This window comes from Phlebotomus papatasi, chromosome 2 (assembly GCF_024763615.1).
Source record: "Phlebotomus papatasi isolate M1 chromosome 2, Ppap_2.1, whole genome shotgun sequence".
Classification (NCBI taxonomy): domain Eukaryota; kingdom Metazoa; phylum Arthropoda; class Insecta; order Diptera; family Psychodidae; genus Phlebotomus; species Phlebotomus papatasi.
In genome coordinates, this window is record NC_077223.1 from 67,320,469 (window position 1) to 67,344,728 (window position 24,260).

Below are 24,260 nucleotides of genomic sequence, written 5' to 3' on the forward strand. Positions count from 1 at the left end.
TGAATAAGTTCCACAGGTTCCACATAACCAAGGGGTATATAACTTGCAAGTTTCAATGCAAACATAGATTTGCATTGGGAATTTACGAATACAGTAGACTCTCGCAAATTCGGCTCTTTCAAGATCGGGCTACTTTTTAATTTAGGCAGCGGTTACATTTGAAAAAAGTTTGTTGTCATTTTTCAAGTTTGATTATGATTACCAAATGAATCAAATATGCTCAAGTTTAGCATGGTTTGTCTTAGTTTTGATGTGATTTTGCATTATTGAGGGATTTTCATGCAATTTACGATTTATATGAGTGTGTAAACTCAATATCTATATGCACATGTCGCCCGAATTTCTTTCTAATTCGGCTGACATTTCGGTCCTATATGCCCGAATTTGAGAGAGTCTACTGTATTTCGAAATGTATGCAATTTTGAAAAGTACTCAAAGTATTTAGAAAATTGATCTCAATTTTGATACCGATTCAATTTTTTTTTAGACAGATCCCCGTCGATGCCTAAATTTTGAAATATTTTAGAGAAACTTTTTACAGTAGAGTCTCTCAAATCTGAATCTCCCAAATTCGAACGCCGTTTGGATTCAAATTCAAAATGTCAATTGTGAGATTATGTTAAAAAGTTCGTATTCTAGGTGAATGAAAATCATATTTATGTGCTTCTTCCTGAATGTTTACATACATTATTATCGTATAAAATGAAAAGGAAGTGTGTTATCACTAAAACTTGCGAGAAAGTACGAGAATTTGATTCAAAGTACAATTTAATCTCACACAAATTTTGTTAGTTTTGAAAAAATCGTTCGAATTTGGGAGATGAGAAATGTCAAAAATACCCCCCCCCCCCCGAGTGTTCGAATTTAGGTGGAGTAACCACTTATCGCCACTTTTAGGAAAAAGTGAAATAAACTGTATTATAACTTGTGACCCCTTATTATCAGATAACTCAAATTTGTCACAAAGTTACTTAGATATATTGGCTCTAGATTCGTCAAAACAAAAGTCCTACAATTTAACGCGGGAGTACTAACTGATTATTATTAAAAATGCAAAAATACCCACTTCTTCACCACTTTTACCACTCTTCGCTAGTTCTGTATCCACTTCTCGCCATCCACTTCGAGAGGTTCAAATTCGACTATTTTGGGCAATATTATGCAAAGAATACATTCAGCATTTCTTTCTCCTCATGATCATCTTATTATTACTCACATTAAATGATTTTTCTTCACTTTTATTTGAGAAATCAAATTACAGACGAGTTCTTCAAATTTGAACGATGGTTATTACTTCTAAATTGCAATGAATTTAAATTTAAAATTAAATTTAAATTGCATTTAAAATGTGAAATGTGAGGCTATGTAAAAGAAATTTTGCATGGAGTCTGAATTAGAACTATTTTTCTCTGGTGTTGTATTCTATTAATTTCTTCTACAAATTCCACCTATTTAACAATAAATTCAATTGACAAAATTCTCTAAAAGTATTTTCCACAGTTTAGGAAAAGTCAATTTTACATGAATTCCATTATGGTTTTAAAAATATTGTTCAAATTTGAGAAGTTTGAAATGTCATCTATACCCCCCAAATGTTCAAATTTGAGGAACTCTACTGTATTAGACTATTGCAGAAAGTAAACAAAGCAGATTTGACAACTGATGAGCTCCGAGCAAGAAACGCTATTTTAATAGGGAAACGCATACGACTTAGAGTTTTTTTTACTCTGAGCGCCTCAACTGAGAATCTATGAAGTGAAGTTCACGTCGCACATTGAAAAGCAATGGCAACAGGTGGTGAATCAATTTTAGAATATTACCACTTTCCGCCATGGCTCATTTTTTCATAAAAATAATATAAAAGGAAACATTAACTAACTAAATACAAATTTTATGTATTCGCTGAATGTTATTAATTGTTCGATAAACAAATATTTATTCAAAATCGTAAATTTTGTTTATAATCATTTATTAATCATCACTTTTATAATCATTGACCATTAGTAAATTATTACAATTACTTCGATGGATAACTACAAGGGATGATAGGAGAGTAAGTTGGATACCTCTTCGAAAAATCCAACTTTGGATTGAATTTTACTCAATATATCAAAGGTGTTGTCTTCGTTGACCTCTTGGCATCCTTTGACGCAATAAACCACAGAAAACTCCTTTCGAAAATCAACAATCTGACACATGACTACAACCTCGCACAGATGATTGAGTTGTTTTAGGGAATCGCAGATTCTTTGTTGAGTTTCGTGGCCTAAAAAGCATATGCAAATTGCAAAAAATAATCTACCTCAGGGTAGTACTGGCTCCAATGTTATTTAACAGTTATATCAACCACTGTCGTATCCATTTAAGACCTTCTTGCACGCAGATGATTTAGCTCTAGCTGTTAAACACATTTGACGACGTGGAATCCCATCTTGAAGCCTGCCTTCTGAAATTTTCAAAATGCTACAAGGAGAATCAATTGAAGCCAAACCCCTCAAAAATAAAAGTATGTTGCTTCCATCTGCATCACAAGTGGGCCGAAATCCGCTTAACTGAGCCTTTAGACGGAATTCCCACTTAAAATTCCATGAATTTTTCATTCAGAATTAAACTGTAAAAGTTTGACATTGTGCTATATGCGCTTCTGGTGGATTTCAAGAGAAATATTAGAGAAATGTTCCCAGGCTGAATTGGATTCCTTCAGAAAAGACATCTCCAGAAACACCCTTCCTGTGCACTTTTTTGCAAAATTTTCCACATGAATTAATAAGTAATTTCCATAAACATTTTTCTCAATTTATCCCAAAAATATATTTGGGACTTTTTCACTGATATTTAAATATATTACTAAAAACCTTTTAATTATTGGCGTTCTCTACGTTGGTCGGTCTTTGCTCAACTGAATGTTTAAGTGGTAAAGTGTAATTGTTAGCAGACGAAAGACGAAATTTCAAATTGTAAAACGACTTTAATTGATCCACTGAGGAAGACCCATACCAAGGGTCGAAAGCTTTGGTAAAAATTAGAAGTGTTTCATTTTGAAAAGAAACGAATTCTCTGGCGAACACCGGAAGAGCTGCAACCACGTAGAACTCGCCAGATACATATTGAAAAGTACTTCCGAGATGTACTTGGAATTATTAAAAAAAAAACAAGAAATTTGACGTTATAGAATTTTAAAATACTGGTTCCAGATTTAGAAATCTTGAAATCCACACGGTATGTGTCTAGGATTTCAAGACATTTGATAGATTTGACATCTTAATTTTTTGATCTCAGAATGAGTAATCAAATTCTTAAAATTTTCTTGATCTTGGTCTTAGAATTGAGGCCAATGTATAGACAATTTTTTTGAAGAAGACTTCTTGAAGTTTATATTTAACAGAAATTTCTCATAATGTGCGGATGTATAGACACTTTACGAAATCAGTGACTAACTATAAATAATTGAAATTTTTGATGATTTTTCCTTTTATAATATTTTAATTCCTTTACTTTTTTCCCGAAACCGTAAATATTATTTCTTGATCTTATTTTTAAATATTTCTGCTAAAGAAAAAAAAGCATGAAATATCATTAAAGAATATTTTTATTATAGCTAATAAACAAGAAAGTTTATTGTTTTAATAATTAAGAATATCCGTGATTATAACACAATCACAAAAAAATAAGAAAAAAAATTAATACTTATTAAAAGTTTTTGTGTTTCAGCCCCTTGTAAAAAAAAACACATTATTGTTGTGTAAATAATAATACAAGGGGATATTGACCCCTTAATTTCCACACTTTGGGACAGTCGCGCGTGGAGGAGAAAGTGTGATCCATTCAAAAGAACACTGAAAAGAAATTCATGTGACAGTGTGTTAGAGAAATTTGTTGTGTTTTCCTTGTTTTTGTGCTACTTTTTCCACTAATTATTTACCATGTTTGTGAGTGTGTCAGTGGTAAAAAATCCTCCAGAGATGTTGCAATATGTTTTCTTTTGCAGATTAGATCATTAGCGCGGAGATTCTCAAGTCAGCTGCAGAGCAAGGTCCCTCGAACACCTGTCAAGGGCAAGGTTTTTGTGGGTTTAGTGGCTTCTGGAGTTGCTTACGATGGTGTAGTGAATGAATTTGGGACTCTGCAGGCTGTCACGAGATTCCTCAGATCACTGAGAATTGCTGTCAGCATCTCATTGGACTATACACTGTCCCTGAGGGGACTGGAAGAGGGCACAGATGAGTACAGTGCGAGGAAGAAGGAAGTGCATTTGAGATGTGCTCATCGAATGCTGAAGGGCTGCCTGGCCAATGGAGGACTGTACATCAAGGTGGGTCAGGGTTTTGCTACTGTCAATCACATTTTACCACCAGAATACACAGAAACCCTCCAAAAGCTCCACAATGAATGTCTGACGAGGAAAAAGGATGAAGTTAAGAGGGTTTTTCTTGAGGAATTTGGTCAGAAACCTGAAGAACTCTTTCAGGAATTTGATTACAATCCCATTGCAGCTGCCAGTCTTGCTCAGGTTTTCCAGGCAACGACGAAAGACGGCGAGAAAGTGGCAGTTAAAGTGCAATATATAGATTTGCAGAAGAGATTTGCAGGAGATCTGGGTACAATTATCTTCCTCCAGGACATTATTGAAATTGTCCATAAGAATTATAATTTCGGTTGGATCATTCGGGATATCCGGAAGAATCTGGAGAAGGAGTTGGATTTTGTCAATGAAGGAAAGAATTCGGAGAAATGTGCTAAGGATCTGGCCAAATTCTCCTATGTCTATGTACCCAGGGTCCGATGGGATCTCACAAATACCAAAGTCCTAACCACGGAATGGATCGATGGGGTGAAGATGAATCAAACGGAAGAGATCAAGAGGAGAGGATTTGATCTGGCGGATGTTGATGTGAAGATTTTCACGACATTTTCCGAGCAAATCTTCAACACGGGATTCGTTCATGGAGATCCCCATCCGGGAAATGTTCTGATTCGCCGCGGGAAAAACGGTAAAGCTGAATTGGTATTGCTGGATCATGGGCTCTATGAAAATGTTCCGGATGATGTCAAGGATTCCCTCTGCCATTTCTGGGAAGCAATTGTACTGAAGGATCACAAAACAATGAAGGAATACGCAACGAAGCTCAATGTTAAAGGTTAGTTAACAAGACTACCAAGATCACTTATTGTAATCTTGATAAAATTTCATGTCTTTCGATCAGGCTTAAACTATGCCAAACTGTTTTTCGGAACTCCCCTCTACAGGGAGTTCCGGCTTAAGTGAAAACGGATTGAAAGAATTTGATATGAATTGCCTACTACGGGGAGCTCATTTATGTAATTTTTAAAATGCCTCTAAATGTATGCAAATATTCATGAATAATAGGTTGAAAAATCAGCTCCGAAAATTTTTGCCTACATCTCGGCGTTTCTGTAACTTATTCCAAAGAGCTCTCCTTTGGGTATGTAATTTTTCTGTGTCACTGAAGTGAATTCGCGGACCTTTTTTTCAGTCCAGAGAATTTCTTTGAAAGAGAAACTCCCTGTATTAATTCTCTTTTTCAGGTGTGATTCTTTCACAATCACACCTATTGTAATGCTGTGATCCGGTCAACCACTTATGATCGGTCTCATATTCAAAGGGTAGATGTTTTGGATATTACTGATATTGAAAATGACTACTTTCTGAAATAATATCAAGCTGATTGTCCGTAGTACGCAATATCCCCAGTTTAGAAAGAAGAAAAACAATAACTTTAATAAATAAACTATAATTCTTGAGTTGTAGTGTTACTTGTAGATCTGAAAAATGGTTCTATAAATCCATCCAGCCATTCTTAACTTTAAAAATAACTAAAGATCTCCTGGTCGTAACGGAATAGACACAGGAATCGGAGTAATAATATGGGATTGTTGGATTTTTTTCTGGATAATTGATGCAAGAGAATTCCACTTTGATAAATCAATCAATCACTTTTGAAACTCGCCTATATGTATACATACGTATACGCACGTACACTTTTCACGCGGTAAACTTGAAATGCATTTTTCATAAACCGATAAATTTCCGCTGAAAATTTTTTGCATAACATCACAGTGTTTCTGTAATTTTGTAGTGACCCCAACTGAGGCCACTTCGTTGTCTTTGGATCCAGATGAACGTTTTTTTCCACTAAAACACTATTTTTGAGCTGCTAAACCTCTTTATTGGCGGTTACTGTTACACTACCCAGTTTCCTGGGCTACATTTACGCTGTGACTGAACCATCCTCTGGAATCTAGCTATCCTAATTCTATTCGACATTCCAACAATCACTCAATAGTAACTGGACGAACCTCAAGATAACGATTGTCTGAGGACGATCGTTAAGTGTCCATAAAATATCCAACACTTCAAATCCTTGTGAAAGGGGGTGGCTAATTAGGATGGCCGAGGATCGAACACATTTTTTGATCGTTTGCCATCCTTGTCCGAATTTCTTTTCAAGGTTTTATAGCTTTTAGCGCGAGCCCTAATTTTATGACCGTCTTGAAGAGAAAGTAATCTTAAAAACTTGTCATCAGATCACCCATTTTACAAGTTTTCCAGGAATAGTGGGTGCCTTTGTTTGCTTAAGTTAAGCCAACAAATGCATCCCCTTTTGGTCACTCATATCTCACCCATCGTCATTTTACGACCTTTCGCGATCATCTCCATTTTTTAATGGCTGCAAAGTATTTATTACCCTAAACCTAAAGGAATACTAATGTCTCTGGGCTATAAATTTCGTAAGGACTAATCGGATAGAAAAACTCTCGCGGTGCTAGACATGATCTATCATGTATTTTCTTGATATTTCACGAAAGAACCAGCGCGATCATGAATATTTGAAAACCGAGTTGTGATACACAAAATGCGTCACAACAATTTATTCAAAGAAATATCACCCGTGGGCAATTTTTCTGTATCAAGAGAGAATTTAGATAACTTGAACACTAATTTGCTATTTGGCATAATGGGCATAATACAAGGCCAAATTTGTCATTCTCAGAGCAAGAGTGGGCTATTTTAAAGTGAAAATTCGTATATGTCATCGAGCTCAAAGGACAATGGGAGTTGGTTTGTGTGGCGTCCACAGATGGGAATAAGTGCATTTTATAGGTTATGATAAAGGATGAAAAACTGCAGAGACTCAGGACGCCAGGACGAGTCCTTGTAAAAACACCTTTATCCTTTCAAAGAAACACTATTTTGAGATCGAATTTCTTAAGATCAGCCCAACCGATTATGATGAAATTCGCTATGGAGTCAGTGTATAACATAAGCTATTTATCTATGGATACTACCGCATTCCCCCACACCTTCTTCCAGTAGCCCAGAAATAAAATGTGAACTTTTTTTATTACAACTTTTTTCTGAGAAGAAGTAGAAACTGAAACTTGACATGGGATCAAGGTTAATGGATGGCTATTTAACCATTTTCATAGGCTCTTCCTCCCTTCACTCCTTCTTGTAGCCCCCAAACAAAATGAGGACTTTTTCCAGTATTACTCCTCTTCGATAAAAGGTAGAAAGCTGAAACTCATCATGGGAACAAGGTTAATAGAGGGCTTTTCAGTCATATAAAACCTGATTACGATACCAAAAAAATAAATAAATAAATCACAGTTAAAAAATAATTTAAAATATATAATGATTTTATTGAATTCGATGAAAATAATGAGCCTATCTCTCTCTCTATAACACATCAAAAATATCCAGAAAATGTATATTACCTTTTTATAGAGATATACAACTATTTTATTCAGCTCAACGTGGTCGAATAAATCGCCTCTTGTGGTGGTTGTTAAAATTTTTATAACGGTAGTGCATAGTCCAACTATATACCTTACATTTAAGCTTACATTGATCAAGGTTGGTTGAAGAACAATGGAAATACAGTTTTTATATTTCGTTTGTACATTTTTTGTTTTAGATATGCCATCTTTAAGATTTTGTCATTTTTAGTTAAAAAAAACTAATATTTTACTATAATAATCCTATAAAATAGTAGGCAGATGCCGATTTGACCATTTTTACTCTATCGCGTTATTTTAGATATTGCAGATTTCACAAAACCAATAATTCTGTAAAAAAAATATTCAAGTTCGTTCGATTTGGAGTGCTATGGTCGGAAAAAAACTAAATTCAACGGAAAATAACGTCAATTGGAAGAACTAATCAAATAAGCGATTCATGTCAGTTACTAAGAGCTTCATGGATACGCTTGCAATGACAATTAGATGCTCACTGGCCTTTAGTGTTATCCTGCTCTCGAATTTACCACAAACATTTGTTATATGACATTGCCATATCGTTACAGAATTCCCCTACTGGTTCAAGGTATGAAAACTTATGTAAAAGGACATCTAATTTATTTTTTTAGATCGGATTTCCACCCTTAAGTTGTAGTATAGATCTCTGTCTATCTAATTGTTTACTTCATTTGGAGATAAAATAATTTTAGATTACTAAAAAATTGAAATGTTTTAAAAATGTGGAGTGTTCCTCAATTCGGCCACTTCAATATAAGTGTTCCTCTACTCGACCACTTGGGGTTCCTCAAGTCTGCCACTAAATGTTCCAAATTTTAAAAGCACGTAACGCTTTCGCGGGCTAAAAAAATAATAAGGAAGATATAAAAACATTATAAGGATAACCTTTCGGAGACCACTTTTCTCAACAAATCTTCACGTTTTAGACGATTTCTGAGAAATGTCGTCATGCTGTTTGTCCGTCTGTCCGTCCGGCTGTCGCCAGCTCTAGAGGCCAAATGGTTAGAAATAGAGACTTGGGACCTTCAGCGGACCCCCCTATAAGTCGACCCAAGGATCGTTAACATGCCCCTCATTTTCCCCCACCCCTCCCCTTCCCCTCCAAAACCATATTTTTTGGGTATTGCTCGAAAACGCGTAGTGCGATTTTTTTTTTCATTTTTGGATATGTTTTAGAGATGACCCAGGCGGACATTTCGTCCTAAGACGAAAATACCGTTAAATCATTCCTAATAACGGTTTTCAAGGTCAAAAGTTAAAAAGACACTAAAGAGCGCATTTATTAAGCAAATGGGGTCATGTTTGGGGTTGTTGGAAAGGTCTTGGAATTTCCAACAAAAATGAACCGGTTCCAATCGGTTTTAAATCGGTAATGAACCGGTTCATAACCGATAATTAACTTTTATCTGAATATCAATTCTATTACTTTTAAAACTGTTTGGGGGATCTTTTGAGTGATTTGTGAATCAGTTGTGAACCGGTAAATGGTAAATGATGCGAAAGTACTTCTGAGGTATATGGTTTTCGAGTTTGAGCATTTCGCAAAGCCTGGGACGCTTTGCCACCCCTTTTAAAGAAAATTTCCCCTACCCTTGTAGGCAGAAACGTCAGAATTTTATTAAAGGCAATTTTTCACGAAAATTACTTCTAGTGTGTTGACACCATTAAAGAAAATTTTCATAAATTCATAAACTGTAACATTATGCTGCAAATTCCAAATCAATTTTTTGTGCATTCTTAGTTTGTTTACCTTAAGAATCTCATCTGCTATAAGCTGTTTTAGGCTTAACCTTTATCCTTTCAGATCACTATCGTTTTGCTGAGATCCTGCTTCAGCGACCTCTGGAGACAAAGGGCAAATTCACGACTCGTCTGACGGATGAGGAGATTGCGTACATGCAGAAGATCGCTCGGAAGCGCTTTGATTTGATTATGGAGACCCTCAAAGAGATGCCACGCAACTTGATCTTTATCGTACGAAATCTTAATATCATCCGGGCAGTGGCTAGGGATCATGGGGATCCGGTGAATCGGCCAAAAGTGATGGCGCGCCACGCTGTGAAGTGCATCAATCGCGAGGGTGGAGTCTTTGCTAATATTGCGTATTTTGTGCGTCGGCTGCGTTTTGAATTTGGGCTGTTACGGATGTCATTCAACTACTGGCTCCTTACGGCTTACCTGAGCCTCCTCACGAAGCTGGGCAGGGCCCCGGAGACAAAAAGTCTCCTTCAGATAAATATGGAGAAACGTGCGTAATTCTCGTAATTCGCAATAGCGCTATTTATTTATTTTACTTGGCTATTTGGGATGGTCAGTTTTTTTCTTCTGGGGCATCTGCCTGACGCTTCTCAGCCTTCTGCAGCTTTAATCTTATATTTTTGTAGGAAAACAACCAAGACATGTATTCCAATTTTAGATAGTTTAAATAAAACACTTCAGGGACTATTTGTATTTGGTGGAAGATGTGTGTTGTCTTTTCTGTGTGATTACTTTTGATAAGGGTGGACTGTGGGCCACCGATAACACCAATCTCGCGAGGGTATTAACGGACAATCAAGTTTAGTCGTGCGAGAGACTTTGGTTGGCAAAGTTGAATAATTTTTTGGCGGAAAGATGGTGACGGTTTTATTTATTCTCAAGAGCCTTCTGGCGCTCTTGATTGTTCACGGACTTACGCGATTTCTGCGGCGCATCTCAAAGAATTATTACATCGCAAAAAATCTGAATCTGCCTGGTCCGGAACCATTTAGACCAATTGTTGGCAATATGAGAGTTGTTAGCTTTAAAGGTCCTGGTAAGTTGCTGATGTTGAATAATTTAATATTTATATGTACAACATTTTGTGGATTAAATTGGAAGTATTAGGTGAAATTCACAAGTTTTCAGTGGTTTCTCGTAACTTAAAAATTTTGGTAGTAAGTTTGAGCCTTCTTATTAAGCTCCACTTTCAAGTTATTTTTTAAATTATCAATATCATGGAAGATTAAATACGTTGACATATAGGGCAATTGGTTGAGAAACAGTTTCCGAATCACAAGAAACCGTGAAAAAGTTTGGAAAAATCCGTTCAACCAAGAGAACCTACACTGAGAAAAAAAGAGGGTGCGATTAACTTTTTTCCTCGTAACCTTAACACTTTTTAGGTGTAAAAATATATCAACATTTTTAATGTTACTTTTACACAATTTTAAGTGTAAAATTAACATGAAAAAGAGTAACTTTAACTCATAATACACCTAAAAAGCATAATATTTACACCGATTTCGGATCAATAATGCAGGGTAAAATTAACATTTCCGGAATGTTCTTTTAACTTTTTTGGATTTCTCTCAGTGTAGGAAATGTTTTCCAAAAGAGCTACTAGTTTAACATGCGGTTGTTTTATCGATATATAAAATATAATAACTGGATAAAATGAAAGGAGATTAAAGCAAAAAATATATGGACAGTGAAAGATTAAAATTTTATGGCTCCGATACACACCTTTTAGATCAGGAAAATTTTATGAAGTCCAAATTCGGAATCACAGGCCTTGCATTATGTCTATCTCATTCTTTTTCACTCTTCTTCTTCTTTTAGACGTCACAAAAAATTCAATTTAGCTGAATCGAATTTGGAGAGAAAGAATGTTATAGATATACGCAAAATGTAAGAGAAAGAAAGGGATGTGAATTTTGATTTCATGAAATTTTCCTGATCCAAAAGGTATAGTCAAGTGTGCTAATCCGGGCGCTTCGCTATCTGGATCGTTTATGACTAATGCCCAACGCACAATAACTTTTGTTTGTAAATATGTTTTCAAAATTTTCAATGAGAGTGAGCAAGATTGCTAGAATTAGGTCTCATTCACTCTCATTGAAAAGTCAAAAACATATTTACAAAACAAAAATTATTGTGCGTTGGGCATAATACACAACGCACAATAAGTTTTGTTTAGTAAACATGTTTTTGACATTTCACTTGAGAGTGAGTGATATCTACATATAGTCATCTCGCTCATTCTCATGGGAAATTTTGAAATCATGTTTACAAACAAAAGTTATTGTGCGCTGGTCATAATCCACTTAAAATAATATTTTTATTTTTATTTCCGTAATATAGTCACTACAGTAACATAATATAACTATTCAACTTTGAGAAAAAGCAAAAATAATATTTTTATCCATTTAATAAGTGAGTGTAATCGACTCATTTCAATCTTGTGCCAGCAGGGTTTTTCACTAAAAATTTTCTAGCAGTGATATTTTCGCTAATGACAACTGGTTGATTGAAAACATTTATTGTTTTTTTTCCTTGTGAAAAAAGTGTTTTAAATTCAAAGGTATAATTAAAAGTGAATTAGCGAAAAAGCGACCCAGTTAGTGCATGCTGACTTATTTCAGTATTATCATTATTTTATAAATTTTCTTTAATATTTTTCATATTTTTTTATATTATGTTTCTGAATGAAATATTAATGCTAATAGGTAAAGGAAGTTTAAACCAATATTTGCGGATCATGTTTACTTTTTTCTCAATAAATAGGTATATCATATTCTAAATAAGTGATAAAACACAAAGCACACCTTTAAATGCTCATTAGCGATAATTAATGTGAATTGTATTAAAATTTTAATCAGCAAATGTGATAACTGGTGATAACGAAGGAATTTAAATACAGTGACCATTAAGACGCGTGTGTTTGGTAGCGTCTACCCGCGCTTTCTGAATAGATATTTTTTCTTTCACAATAATAATCTATTAATCTGTTAAGAACAAATTCCATGATAGGAACATCTTGTCTCTAGTAGAGGAAGGCTTCCAGGCTTCGTACACACACTGGGCTTCGAACACTTCATATTTTTCATAAAATATATTGCCATAGATAGGTCAGATTCGTTATATGACTATGGGAAAATATTAAGGGTTCGAATCCATAGTGTGTGCAAAGCAAAGTCTCAGAGCTATCCATTATTATTGTCTTAACAGGTTATTTATGTAAATTAAATCCACTTTTGTGGCATATAGTAAGGTGGGGTAAGTGGATCGTTTTCCGAAGAGTGCTACTTAAACGCCTGTTTTTGGACTGATGAAATTTCTTTTTTACTTCTTCTAAATCCATAGAATTATTCACTGTTTCATTCAGAAACATAATATAAAAAAAAATATCAAAAATATTAAAGAAAATTTTTAAAATAATGATAATATTGAAATAAGTCAGCAAGCACTAACTGGGTCGCTTTTTCGCTAATTCACTTTTAATTAAACTTTTGGATTTAAAATACTTTTTTTCACAAGAAAAAAAAAACAATGAATGTTTTCAATCAACCAGCTGTCATTAGCAAAAATATCACTGCTAGAAAATTTTTAGTGAAGAACAACTGGCGCAAGATTGAAATGAGTCGATTACACTCACTTATTTAATGGATAAAAATATTATTTTTGATTTTTCTCAAACTTGAACAGTTATATTATGTTACTAGTTATAGTGACTATATACTACGGAAATAAAAATAAAAATATTATTTTAAGTGGATTATGACCAGCGCACAATAACTTTTGTTTGTGGATTAGTCATAAACGATCCAGATAGCGAAACGCCCGGATTAACACACTTGACTGTAATCTCAATCCAATGCAATGGTATAAAAAATGGCCTTATTTTTAAGTTAAAAAAATGATTTTAAAGATCTTTAAGATCATTATTCTCAATTTGAGATAAATCGGAATCAAAAAACATTGCATAGACCTTTTTTAAACTATAAACTATCGTGTTTTTTGACTCCAATTTATTCAATGAGACCGTGAATACAATTTTAGATAAATGATCAAGTTTTATAACTTTCAAATTGCTTTTAATCTTGTTCAATTGCGATTCTACGAGAGACAGAGATAAGAGTTTTATTAAGTTTAATTGGAGTGTTTAATAAGTTGACTAAATTAGCATGGAAAAACTTAATTTTTCTGCTCTAATTCGTAATTTTTCTTCAGGAGTGTTAAAGTACCACTATAAGAAAAATGACTCTTTGAGCCTTTAAGGACGATTGGGTCACCGGTGACCCAAAAACAAAATTTTTCCTACACTGAGAAAAAAATAGGGTACAATTAACTTTTTTTCCTTATAACTTTAACACCTTTTAGGTGTAAAAATACATCAACATTTTTTAATGTTAATTTTACACCTTTTTAATGGTTAAATTAACATGAAAAAGGGTAGCTTTAACTCCTAATACACCTAAAAAGGGTAATATTGACACCAATTTTAGATCAATACTGCAGGGTAAAATTAACATTTCCGGAATGTTATTTTAACTTTTACAGATTTCTCTAAGTGTAGCAGTTACACCTCAATTCAAATTATCTTCAACTTGTGTTTATTAAATAATTTAACCTTAAACGCCAAACATGAGCTTTTGTAGAGTTTAAATGAAAATTTTGTTTTTTTTTACATTATAAACTCGAAGATTTTCTTAAATCTTATAGCAAATTGAGCAGTATTTTAACATTCTGGTAAATAAAAAAAGTTTGATCGATAAGCAAATAAAATAGGTAGTTATCAAGAGTTAAGAATGCAAGAAAATAACGAAATATTGTTAGAAAATGATAGATTAATAGGACAAGAACTGTTTTAGTATCGTCGATTTGGTTTCAAATTGTAGATAAAAGATTAGCCGGGTTTATTAGCGGTCGGAACTAATTCGGATACTGAGAAAAAAGAGGCTTCGATTAACTTTTTTCGTCATAACATTAACACTTTTCGGGTGTAAAAATATATCAACATTTTTGCATGTTAATTTTACACCTATTTAAGTGTAAAATTGGCATGAATAATGGTAACTTTAACCATTAATACACCTAAAAAGCATAACATTTACACTGATTTCGGATCAATAATGCAGGGTAAAATTAGCATTTCCGGAATGTTTAACTTTTTCGGATTTCTCTCAGTGTACAGGAATCTAAATTTTCGTTCTGCTCTAACAAAGTCTGAAAACATTATTTTTTCAGACCCCCGATTTTTGACCCGCTCGTCCTTAAATGTTAAGGTACAATATTAAGAACCTTCTACAGATGAGAACTTTTCACAAATCTAAATTTGAATACAGAAATTTTCTTTAATAATCACGGAACTAAATATTTGTTTATATTTTATCTGTTATGTGTATTATTGTATTTATTCTCATTACCATTAATAATTAACAATAGTACATTGTAAACCCATTATATCTTGGTCTTAGCGCTGCCTCCAGGGTGTAACAATCACAACCTTATTATTTAGGCTGATAAGTTTTAATTAAGAAAATCAACCTATTTGGGGCAGGTTCTAGACTATTTAACCCTATTTAACGATTAGTACATGAAGGGCGTGACGCGTCACCTTTAATTAGTTTTAGGTGGAGCTTAATAAGATTTCAAATTATTTCTCTGCTAAATAGTACTACTATATTAATAAAATTTAAAAAAATATTATCTATCAGATTTGTTAAACCAAAAAAATGCAAATGTCTTTTGGTAGTCGAGATCTTCAATTTCGCTCGAGAACTGGCCAGGAGGTACAATTACCGTTCCTTCAAAATTTGGGGCTTTGGTATTCTAAACATAAACGTCATCAATTGCCGCGATGTCGAGACAATGATGTCCTCGTCCAAGCATAGTGATAAAAATTTCCTCTACAATTTCCTGCATCCCTTCTTGGGAACAGGACTTCTCACAGCTAATGGGAAGAAATGGCAGCATCGACGAAGAATTCTCACTCCTACATTCCATTTTAATATTTTGAAGGAATTCCTCGTGATTTTCCATGAAGAATGTGAGAAATTCATTGAACTCCTCAAAATGGAAGTGCAAAAGAAAAATGGAAGTAATTTGCCCCCCTTAACCAGCCACGTTACTCTGAATACCGTCTGTGAGACTGCAATGGGAGTCAAATTGGACACGTACAAAGGTTCAGTGGAATACAAGAATTCCATTAGGAATATCGGAGAACTCCTCCTGTTTCGTTTCCTCAGGCCATGGCTATATAATGACAAGGTTTATAGTCTTCTCGGTTATAGGAAAAAGCTCGATGATGAGCTTATTCCAGTTCATTCATTCACCAAAATGATCATAGATCACAGAAGGGAGAATTTCCTAGAAAGCCTTCCCAAGCTGGATCAAAATGACAATATCTACGAAACCAAGAAGAAAAGGTATGCAATGCTGGATACTCTTCTGTCAGCTGAAGCTGAGGGATTGATTGATGCTGAAGGAATCCGGGAAGAAGTGGACACATTCACTTTTGAAGGACACGACACTACTTCTGCTGCTCTTACTTTTATTTTCTTGCTTCTAGCACATCATCCTGATGTCCAGGAGAAAGTCTATGAGGTTGGCCAATTGAAAGAGTTCTCAAAAAAATTATAACTACATATTCTTTTTCAGGAAATAAAAGCCGCTCTTGAGGCCAATAATAATGAACCACTGGCGACAAATGAACTTAATGATCTTGAGTACACTTCCAGAGTGATAAAGGAGTGCCTTAGAATTTACCCTCCAGTTCCTTTTATCACCCGATCAGTCACAGAAGACATGAAGATTGAGGATGATACCATTCCTGCTGGCGCCATTGCTCATATTCACATCTTCGACCTCCATCGTGATCCTGACCAATTTCCAGATCCTGAACGTTTCGATCCCGACAGATTCACTCCCGAAAACTCCGAAAAGAGGCATCCCTTCGCCTATGTTCCCTTCAGTGCTGGCCCGAGGAACTGCATTGGACAGAAGTTCGCGCTACTGGAGATCAAGGTAGTGCTCCAGCATGTGCTCACAAACTTCAAGCTTAGTCCAGTGACCAAGCGCGAAGAGATTGAATTTGTGGGCGATATCATTTTGCGCGCCAAAAAACCGGTAAAAGTGCGATTCCATCTAAGATAGATGTTGAATTGGTATCAGAGTCCAATTTAATCACCTTTGAGTATTCTGATAATGAGTCAGTTTTGTGTGTTATTGCGCAAATGGGGAAGACTGACCATTATGATCATCATCAAAGAAATAAGAGAAAGTGTAGACGAATGATTTTATCGCATTAATAAAGGGTCATCTATATAGTATTATGTGACTATAAAAAGTTGTTTTGATACATTTTTGGAGACTCTTAAAAATTATCTATATGAAGAAACATTTTTCAGAAAAAGTCCAGAGATCGACTATCAAAATAATTCCCAAATCGATAAAGCCAATGACTAACAGAGTGTACTAAATCATCCTTAAACATTCTGGATTTCAAAAATTCGTATCTTTAAATTGGGACACTTTTGAAATTAGGCTTTTTCTACATTTTTAAATTTAACTGAGCATTATCATGATAATTTGCACGAAAAGCTAATTGTTAAGTTAAATAACTTTATGATAAGGCTCAGTTTCATTAAATATAGGAGACAAATGCTTATTTCAAAGGTTTCCTAATTTATCTTTAATTTTCTCAAGACTGAATGATGATTGACTGACACATCTAACTAACTGTGTTATCACACTTGCACGTTAAAATTTTAATATGATTCACATTAATTGTCGCTGGTGAGAGTCCAAACGTGTATTTTGTGTGTTTGAATCATTTTATATTCAAAATTTGATCTATTTGTTGTTAAAAAGCTACACTTGGCCCGCAAAATTTGATATAAATTGATTTATAGCTTTAATGCGAAAAATTAATGCGATTTTCTCTTTAATTTTTTAATGTGAAAAATATTTATGCTTTAGGTAAATTTAAACTTATTTTTGCAGGCCAAGTCCACTTCTTTATCAATAAACAGAAAAACCCCAAATATTAAGTGTCTCAAAGACACAAATAACATATTTGGACGCTCACAAGTGACAATTAATGAGAATCACATTAAAATTTTAATATGCAAGTGTGATAACGCCGTAAGAAGTAGAAAATATTAAGTTTTCAGAGTCTTCAAAATGCCTAGTTTTTGTTTCAAGGCTTTGGTGCGTGAAAACTATTCAGGACATTCCATTGAGGGCACTTAATGGATCAAGTGGTGGAGTACTCGCTCTGTAATGCAAGTGTCCCGTGTTCCAATCTCCTTTAGATCACCAGCAATTAACCCTTTAAGGACGATTTTGGGTCACCGGTGACCCAAAAATGTATTTTTCCTATTGCCGTCTAAAGTTGTATCTTGCACTAAAAAGTCAGAAAAAATATTTTTTCCGACCCCCATTTTTTAACACTTTCATCATTAAAGGGTTAAGGAAGAGAGGGTCAAAAATCGGGTGTCCGAAAAAAAAATTTTCTGACTTTATTTTAGAGCAAAAACGAAACTTTAGAATTCTAATTCTAAAATAGATAGCGGCTTTTTATTCAAAAAATCCAAATTATTTAGAAAATATTCACCAGTGCATCAATTTTGGAAAATAAGTAGGTAATAATTGATATCTTCTGCAAGAAAAATATTTCAAAAATAGGGCTAAAAATTTAGATATTTCTTATTTTCTAAATTCCTTGTTCGAATTCTAAGAAATTTACGACATTGAGGAAGGTCTATGGAGGCTATCTATAGATAGAAAAAATGAGCCGCTATCTTTTTTACCTTGGAAGATATTGAATTTTGAATTTTTCAATTTGTGACTTTTTGCCCCAGTCTCCCCTACTAAGATTGATTTGCGCACAAAAATTACTTATCGGTTTATAATCAGTTCATTACCGGTTCAAAACCGATTAGAACCTGTTTAGTTTTGTCGGAAATTCTAAGACCTTTCCAACGAGCCTAAACATGATCCCATTCGCTTGATAAATGCGCTCTATAGAGCCTTTTTTTTACCTTTGACCTTGAGAAACGGTTATTAGGAATGATTTAACGGTATTTTCACACATGGTCAATTGTCCGCCTGTGTAATCTCGAAAACATATCCAAAAATGAAAAAAATCGTACTACGCGTTTTCGAGCACTCCCAAAAAACATGGTTTTGGAGAAGGTAAGGGAGAGAGAGGGAAATGATTGGGGGGAAGGGTGAAAAAATCAAGGAATTATCAATACTGCTCTCTCCGTTTTCTAGCTGTAAAATATTTTCTGAAATTGTTCGTAAGTTTTTGTGAATCCACACTAAGCACTTACGAAATCCTCGTAAATGGTAGAACCTACAAAAAGTTCGTAAAAGTTTGTACTTTTTCACAAATATTGTTCGTTACATGAGCACTTGACAAACATTTTATTGTTCTTTAAATGTTAAATACAAACACTTATTCATACATTTTTTGTTTGTCTGACAAAACTTTACGAAGAAATGACAAAATTTTATTAACATTTTTTGTGTGTCAACGAATATTTACGAGCAAATGTTTGCAAAAGAATAAAAAATGCTCATGTGATTATGTTACGAACAATATTTGTGAAAAAACTATAACCTTTTACGAACTTTTTTGTAGGTTATACGATTTACGATGATTTTGTAGATTCACAAACATTTACGAACAATTTTACTATTTTTTTTGTGTGATTTTCAAATTGTCAAATTAAACATTTTGAGTTCACAATGGCCTAAAATGGTAAACAAAAGTTAAAGGTATAGAAAAAATGAGCTTTTCTCTGCGATTTTTGTTTTGATAATATTTTCCAGAAATAGCTTTTTAAACAAACAGTTTACGAAATTTGATATTCCTCCGAAATAATCATAAAGATTTGTCGGATCGAAGGTGAACCGTAGATAAGAAAACATTAAACATCAAAAATTTGGGAATCTATTTTGCGACAGAGAATAATATTGTAAGCCTTCTCCAGAGTATAAAGATTATTTGCCAGTATTTGTTGTTCATTGACTTTTTTCTATGAAGCTTTGTAATGTAAGATATACATTATCGAAGGCTATAAATTCTAATTATGAACACTTACTGCTGATATCAATTTTCACTCTCACTCCAAGACGGGGGAGTGCGATGGTATTTGCTGAGACAATGCTCCATCCAAGGTCTAAGTTTGTTCTATGATGAGTATATTATATGCAAGTTCCGATAGGCTGGAATTGGAAGCATCAGAGAAACTGAAATTAAAACCATTTCCCACTCTTGCGATCTTGTTCTCGATCACACTTTTGTAATGAATATGATCGAGCAGCTGCTAATACATGGAAATTGCAACGGGTTTTCCATTGGTTTTCCTTGACTGTGATCATTATTCGTGATCGCAGTTCTGTCGCGACTGTCGTTCGATCGAAGGTGGAAAATGTTGACGCTTCTGCTGGTGATTCTTCTGGTTACAATCTTCATTGAGATCTACTTCAGAACACGGCCTGTCTACGTGAACATTGCCCGAAAGATCGATGGCCCACCTGTGCTGTTCTTCCTTCAGGCGATTAAATTTCTCGCCAGTCTCTCCCTGGAGAGCACCTTCAGTCATCTCCGGGATTATGCTCAGACCTTCCAAAAAACCTACAGATTCTACGCCTTTGGACGACTTTCAATCAATGTGATTCGTGCCAAAGAAGTTGAGGTGAGAGCATTATCTTAAATTTCTTTCGATTTTTATTTGTCAATTGCGGAACAAAGACTCTCAAGTACTTTTATAGAAGTCTATAAAGTCAGAGATATTTGCAATTTAAATTTAATTATAGTATATCTCGTTGGAGGTGTCTACTTTATGTGCGCAATTGCTGTAATTTTCCAGATTTACCTCTCGGCCAACAGGCACATGGACAAGGGTCAGTTTTACAAGTTTTTTTCAGCTTTCCTGGGTGAAGGATTGCTGATCAGTAAGGGTGATAAGTGGGCTCAGCGCAGGAAGATTCTAACTCCTGCCTTCCACTTTAACATCTTGCAGCAGTTTCTTAGAGTTTTCCACGAAGAAAGTGCTAAACTTGTCACCCTCTTGGATTATGGTATTGAGAAAAATGGTCAGGATGTTGTGAATCTTCCTCCTATAACTTCAAGATTTACACTCAACACAATCTGCGAGACTTCAATGGGAGTCAAGTTGGATTCAATGGAAGAACCTGATGAGTATCGCAAAAATATTTATTCAATTGGAAAGCTTCTTATATCAAGAATTCTCAAACCGTGGATTTATCTGGATCTACCCTACAAATTGTTGGGATACAAAAGAGAAATGAATCGACCGCTGATTCCCATCCATAGTTTTACCAGGAAGATTATCAGGCAGCGTCGGGAGAGATTTCACGAAGAGGGAGCAGTTGACTTTGCTCATGGTGATCGAGAGAATGTCTATGAGACCAAGAAGCGCAGGTATGCCATGCTGGACACACTCCTAGCAGCTGAAGCTGATGGTTTGATCGATGCTGAAGGAATCCGGGAAGAAGTGGATACATTTATGTTTGAAGGACATGACACCACATCTTCAGCATTGACTTTTATATTCCTGCTTTTGGCACATCATCCTGATGTCCAGGAGAAAGTTTTTGAGGTACTTTTCCCATTCAAGAATTAAATGATATCTCTTAACAATTTTTTGCATTTCCTGCAGGAAATAAAAAACTTAGTGGAAGCAAATCCTGGGCAATCCCTCTCAATGGCTCAATTGAGTGAATTGTCCTATACTGATCGAGTTATCAAAGAATGTCTAAGACTTTATCCTCCTGTCCCAATCATTTCCCGGGAAACCAGTGAAGAGTTCATTCTATTTGGCTGCAAGATTCCCATCAAGACAATGAGTCATATCCACATCTTCGACCTCCACCGTGATCCTGATCAATTTCCCGATCCTGAAACCTTTGATCCAGACAGGTTCTTGCCGGAAAACATCGAGAAGAGGCATCCCTTCGCCTATGTCCCCTTCAGTGCTGGCCCGAGAAATTGCATTGGGCAGAAATTCGCGCTGCTGGAGATCAAAGCTCTTCTCAAGCATATTCTCTTGCACTTCCGGTTAACTCCAATCACCAAGCGAGAGGATATTGTCTTCATAGCTGATCTCGTGCTTCGCAGTCGTGATCCTGTTCGTGTAAAATTCCATAGAAGAAGGTGAAGTAGAAGAATCTCAAGATCGAGACTCCAGAAAGTATTGAGTTAGGTGTTTTTAAATAAATGACAATTTGACTCTAAAATATTTCAGTAAAAAATTGTGAAAAATCCTTCATTGTGTAATGCAAATCCACCATGATTTTTGGTAATATATTTTTATAATTTTAATCACTTTTTCTAGGTACAATAAAGAAATTTGGTCCAATTGCATAATCTGATTGGCTAGACTGCAAATATTTTCACACTCTTGCCAATCAGAAAAGATAATTATATTCTCCGATCTTTTTTAGTCTGGCAAATGAATAAGGGATTATTCCGTTACTTTTTTGCAATAGTTCGTCTTTTAACCCTTTAAGGACGATTGGAACACCAGTGTCCCATAAAGAAAATAATTTTTTCTGACTACCCAAAGTAATTTTTATCTGATGTTTGTTATATAATTGTAAAGAAGAATGTTGAAGGAATCTAGAATAGTTTTTGCAAGTCTCTAGCTATTTGCTATGTAGTAAATATTTAAGCTCAAAACTATTTTTTAAATTCTCATAATGAAAAATAATTTTAAATATTTTTTATACTTCCAATTTTTTTAAGCAAAACCGTTTTGGGAAAAGAAACTGCAATAATCAATCATAATATTTTTTTATTAGATTGAAAATTATCATTCAATAGTATTTTCAGAAAAAATACTTAATTTTTTGGACTATTTTTGTCCCTATCGTTTATAGAGACAAAAAATACACCAAATCAGACTCTGTTGGATTTTCGAAGGCCAGATAAAAGACGTTTTACTGGTTTTGTTCATTGGTTTCACTTTTATTGCTGATTTTCGGTCCGCAAAAACTGTGTCGTCGTTAAAGGGTTAAAGCCTCTACATTGGAAACAATTTTCGTAAAAATTGCATTTTGACAGAATTTTATTTCATTATTTATTTTCTTTTCTTTTGAGACACAAATCCCTTAGAAGCATAGTGTGGTAGCATGGGAATATGAAAAGAAGCCACAGCGTCCACCGCCGTTTGTGAATTCTTTTTTTTCTTTCATAATTAAACTTAAACTTAACAAGTCCCTTTAGGATTGTGAAGATAAAGAGGTAACCTTTTTTTTAGTTCGTTTAAACTTTCTTGGTAACACAAATTTTTTCATATTTCTCAGATCTAGAACAAAATTTCCAAGTATTTTCCAATTAAAGACTGCCAAAAATGGCAACTTTTAAGACACATATTTTATGCTGAGAAAATTTTATGATACAATAGTAACTAATTTTCACGGCAATCTACATTGAAATAGCTTTTGCACATTATTATATAATTGGAAAAACTCCCAGTACCAAATACTTTTCAGTCCGAAATTTTTTGAATTATTGATAAATATTATTTTGAAAACTAAATAAAACAATAAATAAATAAATAGATAAATAAATAAGTAAATAAATAAATAAATGTATAAACAAATAAATAAATATATAAATGAATAAATAAAATAAATAAATAAATAAATAAATGTATAAATAAATAATTAAATAAATAAATATATAAATAAATAAATAAAAATAAATAAATAAATTAATAAGTAAATAAATAAGTAAATAAATGAATAAATAAATAAATAAATAAATGAATAAATAAATAAATAAATAAACAAATAAAAAATAAATAAAAATAAATAAATAAATAATATTCTAAACCATTTGAGAAAAACATGATATTTGCGTGTCAAATCTTACAAAAGTTTAAATTTTGAAAAAAGTGCTCAAAAATCAATAATGAAATCCGAATTTTGGAAAGCAGCTTTTACAAATTTAATCGGTTCTACTGTCTTCCACAACCCGTTAAATCTATCTTCGAAACCTTGTTTTTTTGCAATCACTACTCCAGAGTAAAACGGTTGAAAAGTCCCCTTTATTTTTTCAGATTTGATAAAAGTCGTTTAAAGTTTTTTCAAAAATACTAATAAATTATTTTTAGTTTTTAACTTTTTTTAAACTGTTAGATAGAATTTCCATTTAACTTTTTGTTCATTTTATTAATAAGTTCGGTTTAAGTTCAGTTTTTCGTTAAATATTCGGTTTAGCTTATTGTTTCTAATATGTGAAATTTTTCGTTCATGTTAGATTTTACTGCTCGACCTCGAAAAGTGGGAGATATTTTTATTAATCAGCTTTTTTTTCAATTTATTACCGTTCTGGAACTTAAACCGTAAGAGATATCTATTTCCAGTCTTCGATGACCCCCGTCCAAAAAAACATCATCTGGAAACTTCACAGAAACTTCTTTAGGTTTCTTTACCTTGTCCCCTCCAATATCATGTTTTATGGGTTTTACTCGAAAGAATCATGATAAAACAAGGGGAACAGCGAATTTGAACAAATGTGCTTTAAAATCAAACGTGAAAATTTTCAACAAAATTTTTGCGCCCGATTGAAAAAGAGCCGATTGAGCGAGAATCTACTGTACATCAGTAAAATGCCCACTATATGCTGTTTGATTTTTTTAAGTTATTGGTCGTATATTTTTTTCTGAATTAGAGACTAAACAGTAAGAGATATGGACATTCGG

The 24,260-nt window shown here is 34.0% G+C and overlaps 2 protein-coding genes across 2 annotated transcripts; both read left to right on the forward strand.

The window, feature by feature from the left end:
• Nucleotides 1-3,777: 3,777 nt before the first annotated feature.
• Nucleotides 3,778-16,836, forward strand: LOC129801015 (uncharacterized). The gene is made up of 7 exons (XM_055845770.1): nt 3,778-3,929; nt 3,989-5,138; nt 9,560-10,028; nt 10,216-10,315; nt 10,390-10,570; nt 15,272-16,122; nt 16,177-16,836. The coding sequence occupies exons 1-7, from the start codon at nt 3,924-3,926 to the stop codon at nt 16,669-16,671; spliced, it is 3,252 nt and encodes a 1,083-aa protein (XP_055701745.1). The 5' UTR covers nt 3,778-3,923; the 3' UTR covers nt 16,672-16,836.
• A 3,060-nt stretch (nt 16,837-19,896) lies between these two features.
• LOC129803947 (probable cytochrome P450 4ac1) lies at nt 19,897-21,916 on the forward strand. The gene is made up of 3 exons (XM_055850842.1): nt 19,897-20,225; nt 20,400-21,152; nt 21,213-21,916. The coding sequence occupies exons 1-3, from the start codon at nt 19,959-19,961 to the stop codon at nt 21,708-21,710; spliced, it is 1,518 nt and encodes a 505-aa protein (XP_055706817.1). The 5' UTR covers nt 19,897-19,958; the 3' UTR covers nt 21,711-21,916.
• The last annotated feature ends 2,344 nt before the right edge of the window (nt 21,917-24,260 follow it).

Bases quoted from the DNA above. Each gene is read 5' to 3' on its own strand.
- LOC129801015 (XM_055845770.1), top strand. The intron at 10,029-10,215 runs GTAATTCTCGTA...AAAACACTTCAG, and splicing joins ATAAATATGGAGAAACGTGC to GGACTATTTGTATTTGGTGG. The intron at 10,571-15,271 runs GTAAGTTGCTGA...GTCTTTTGGTAG, and splicing joins TGTTAGCTTTAAAGGTCCTG to TCGAGATCTTCAATTTCGCT.
- LOC129803947 (XM_055850842.1), top strand. From the start codon at position 19,959: ATGTTGACGCTTCTGCTGGTGATTCTTCTGGTTACAATCTTCATTGAG. The intron at 20,226-20,399 runs GTGAGAGCATTA...GTAATTTTCCAG, and splicing joins TTCGTGCCAAAGAAGTTGAG to ATTTACCTCTCGGCCAACAG. The intron at 21,153-21,212 runs GTACTTTTCCCA...CATTTCCTGCAG, and splicing joins TCCAGGAGAAAGTTTTTGAG to GAAATAAAAAACTTAGTGGA.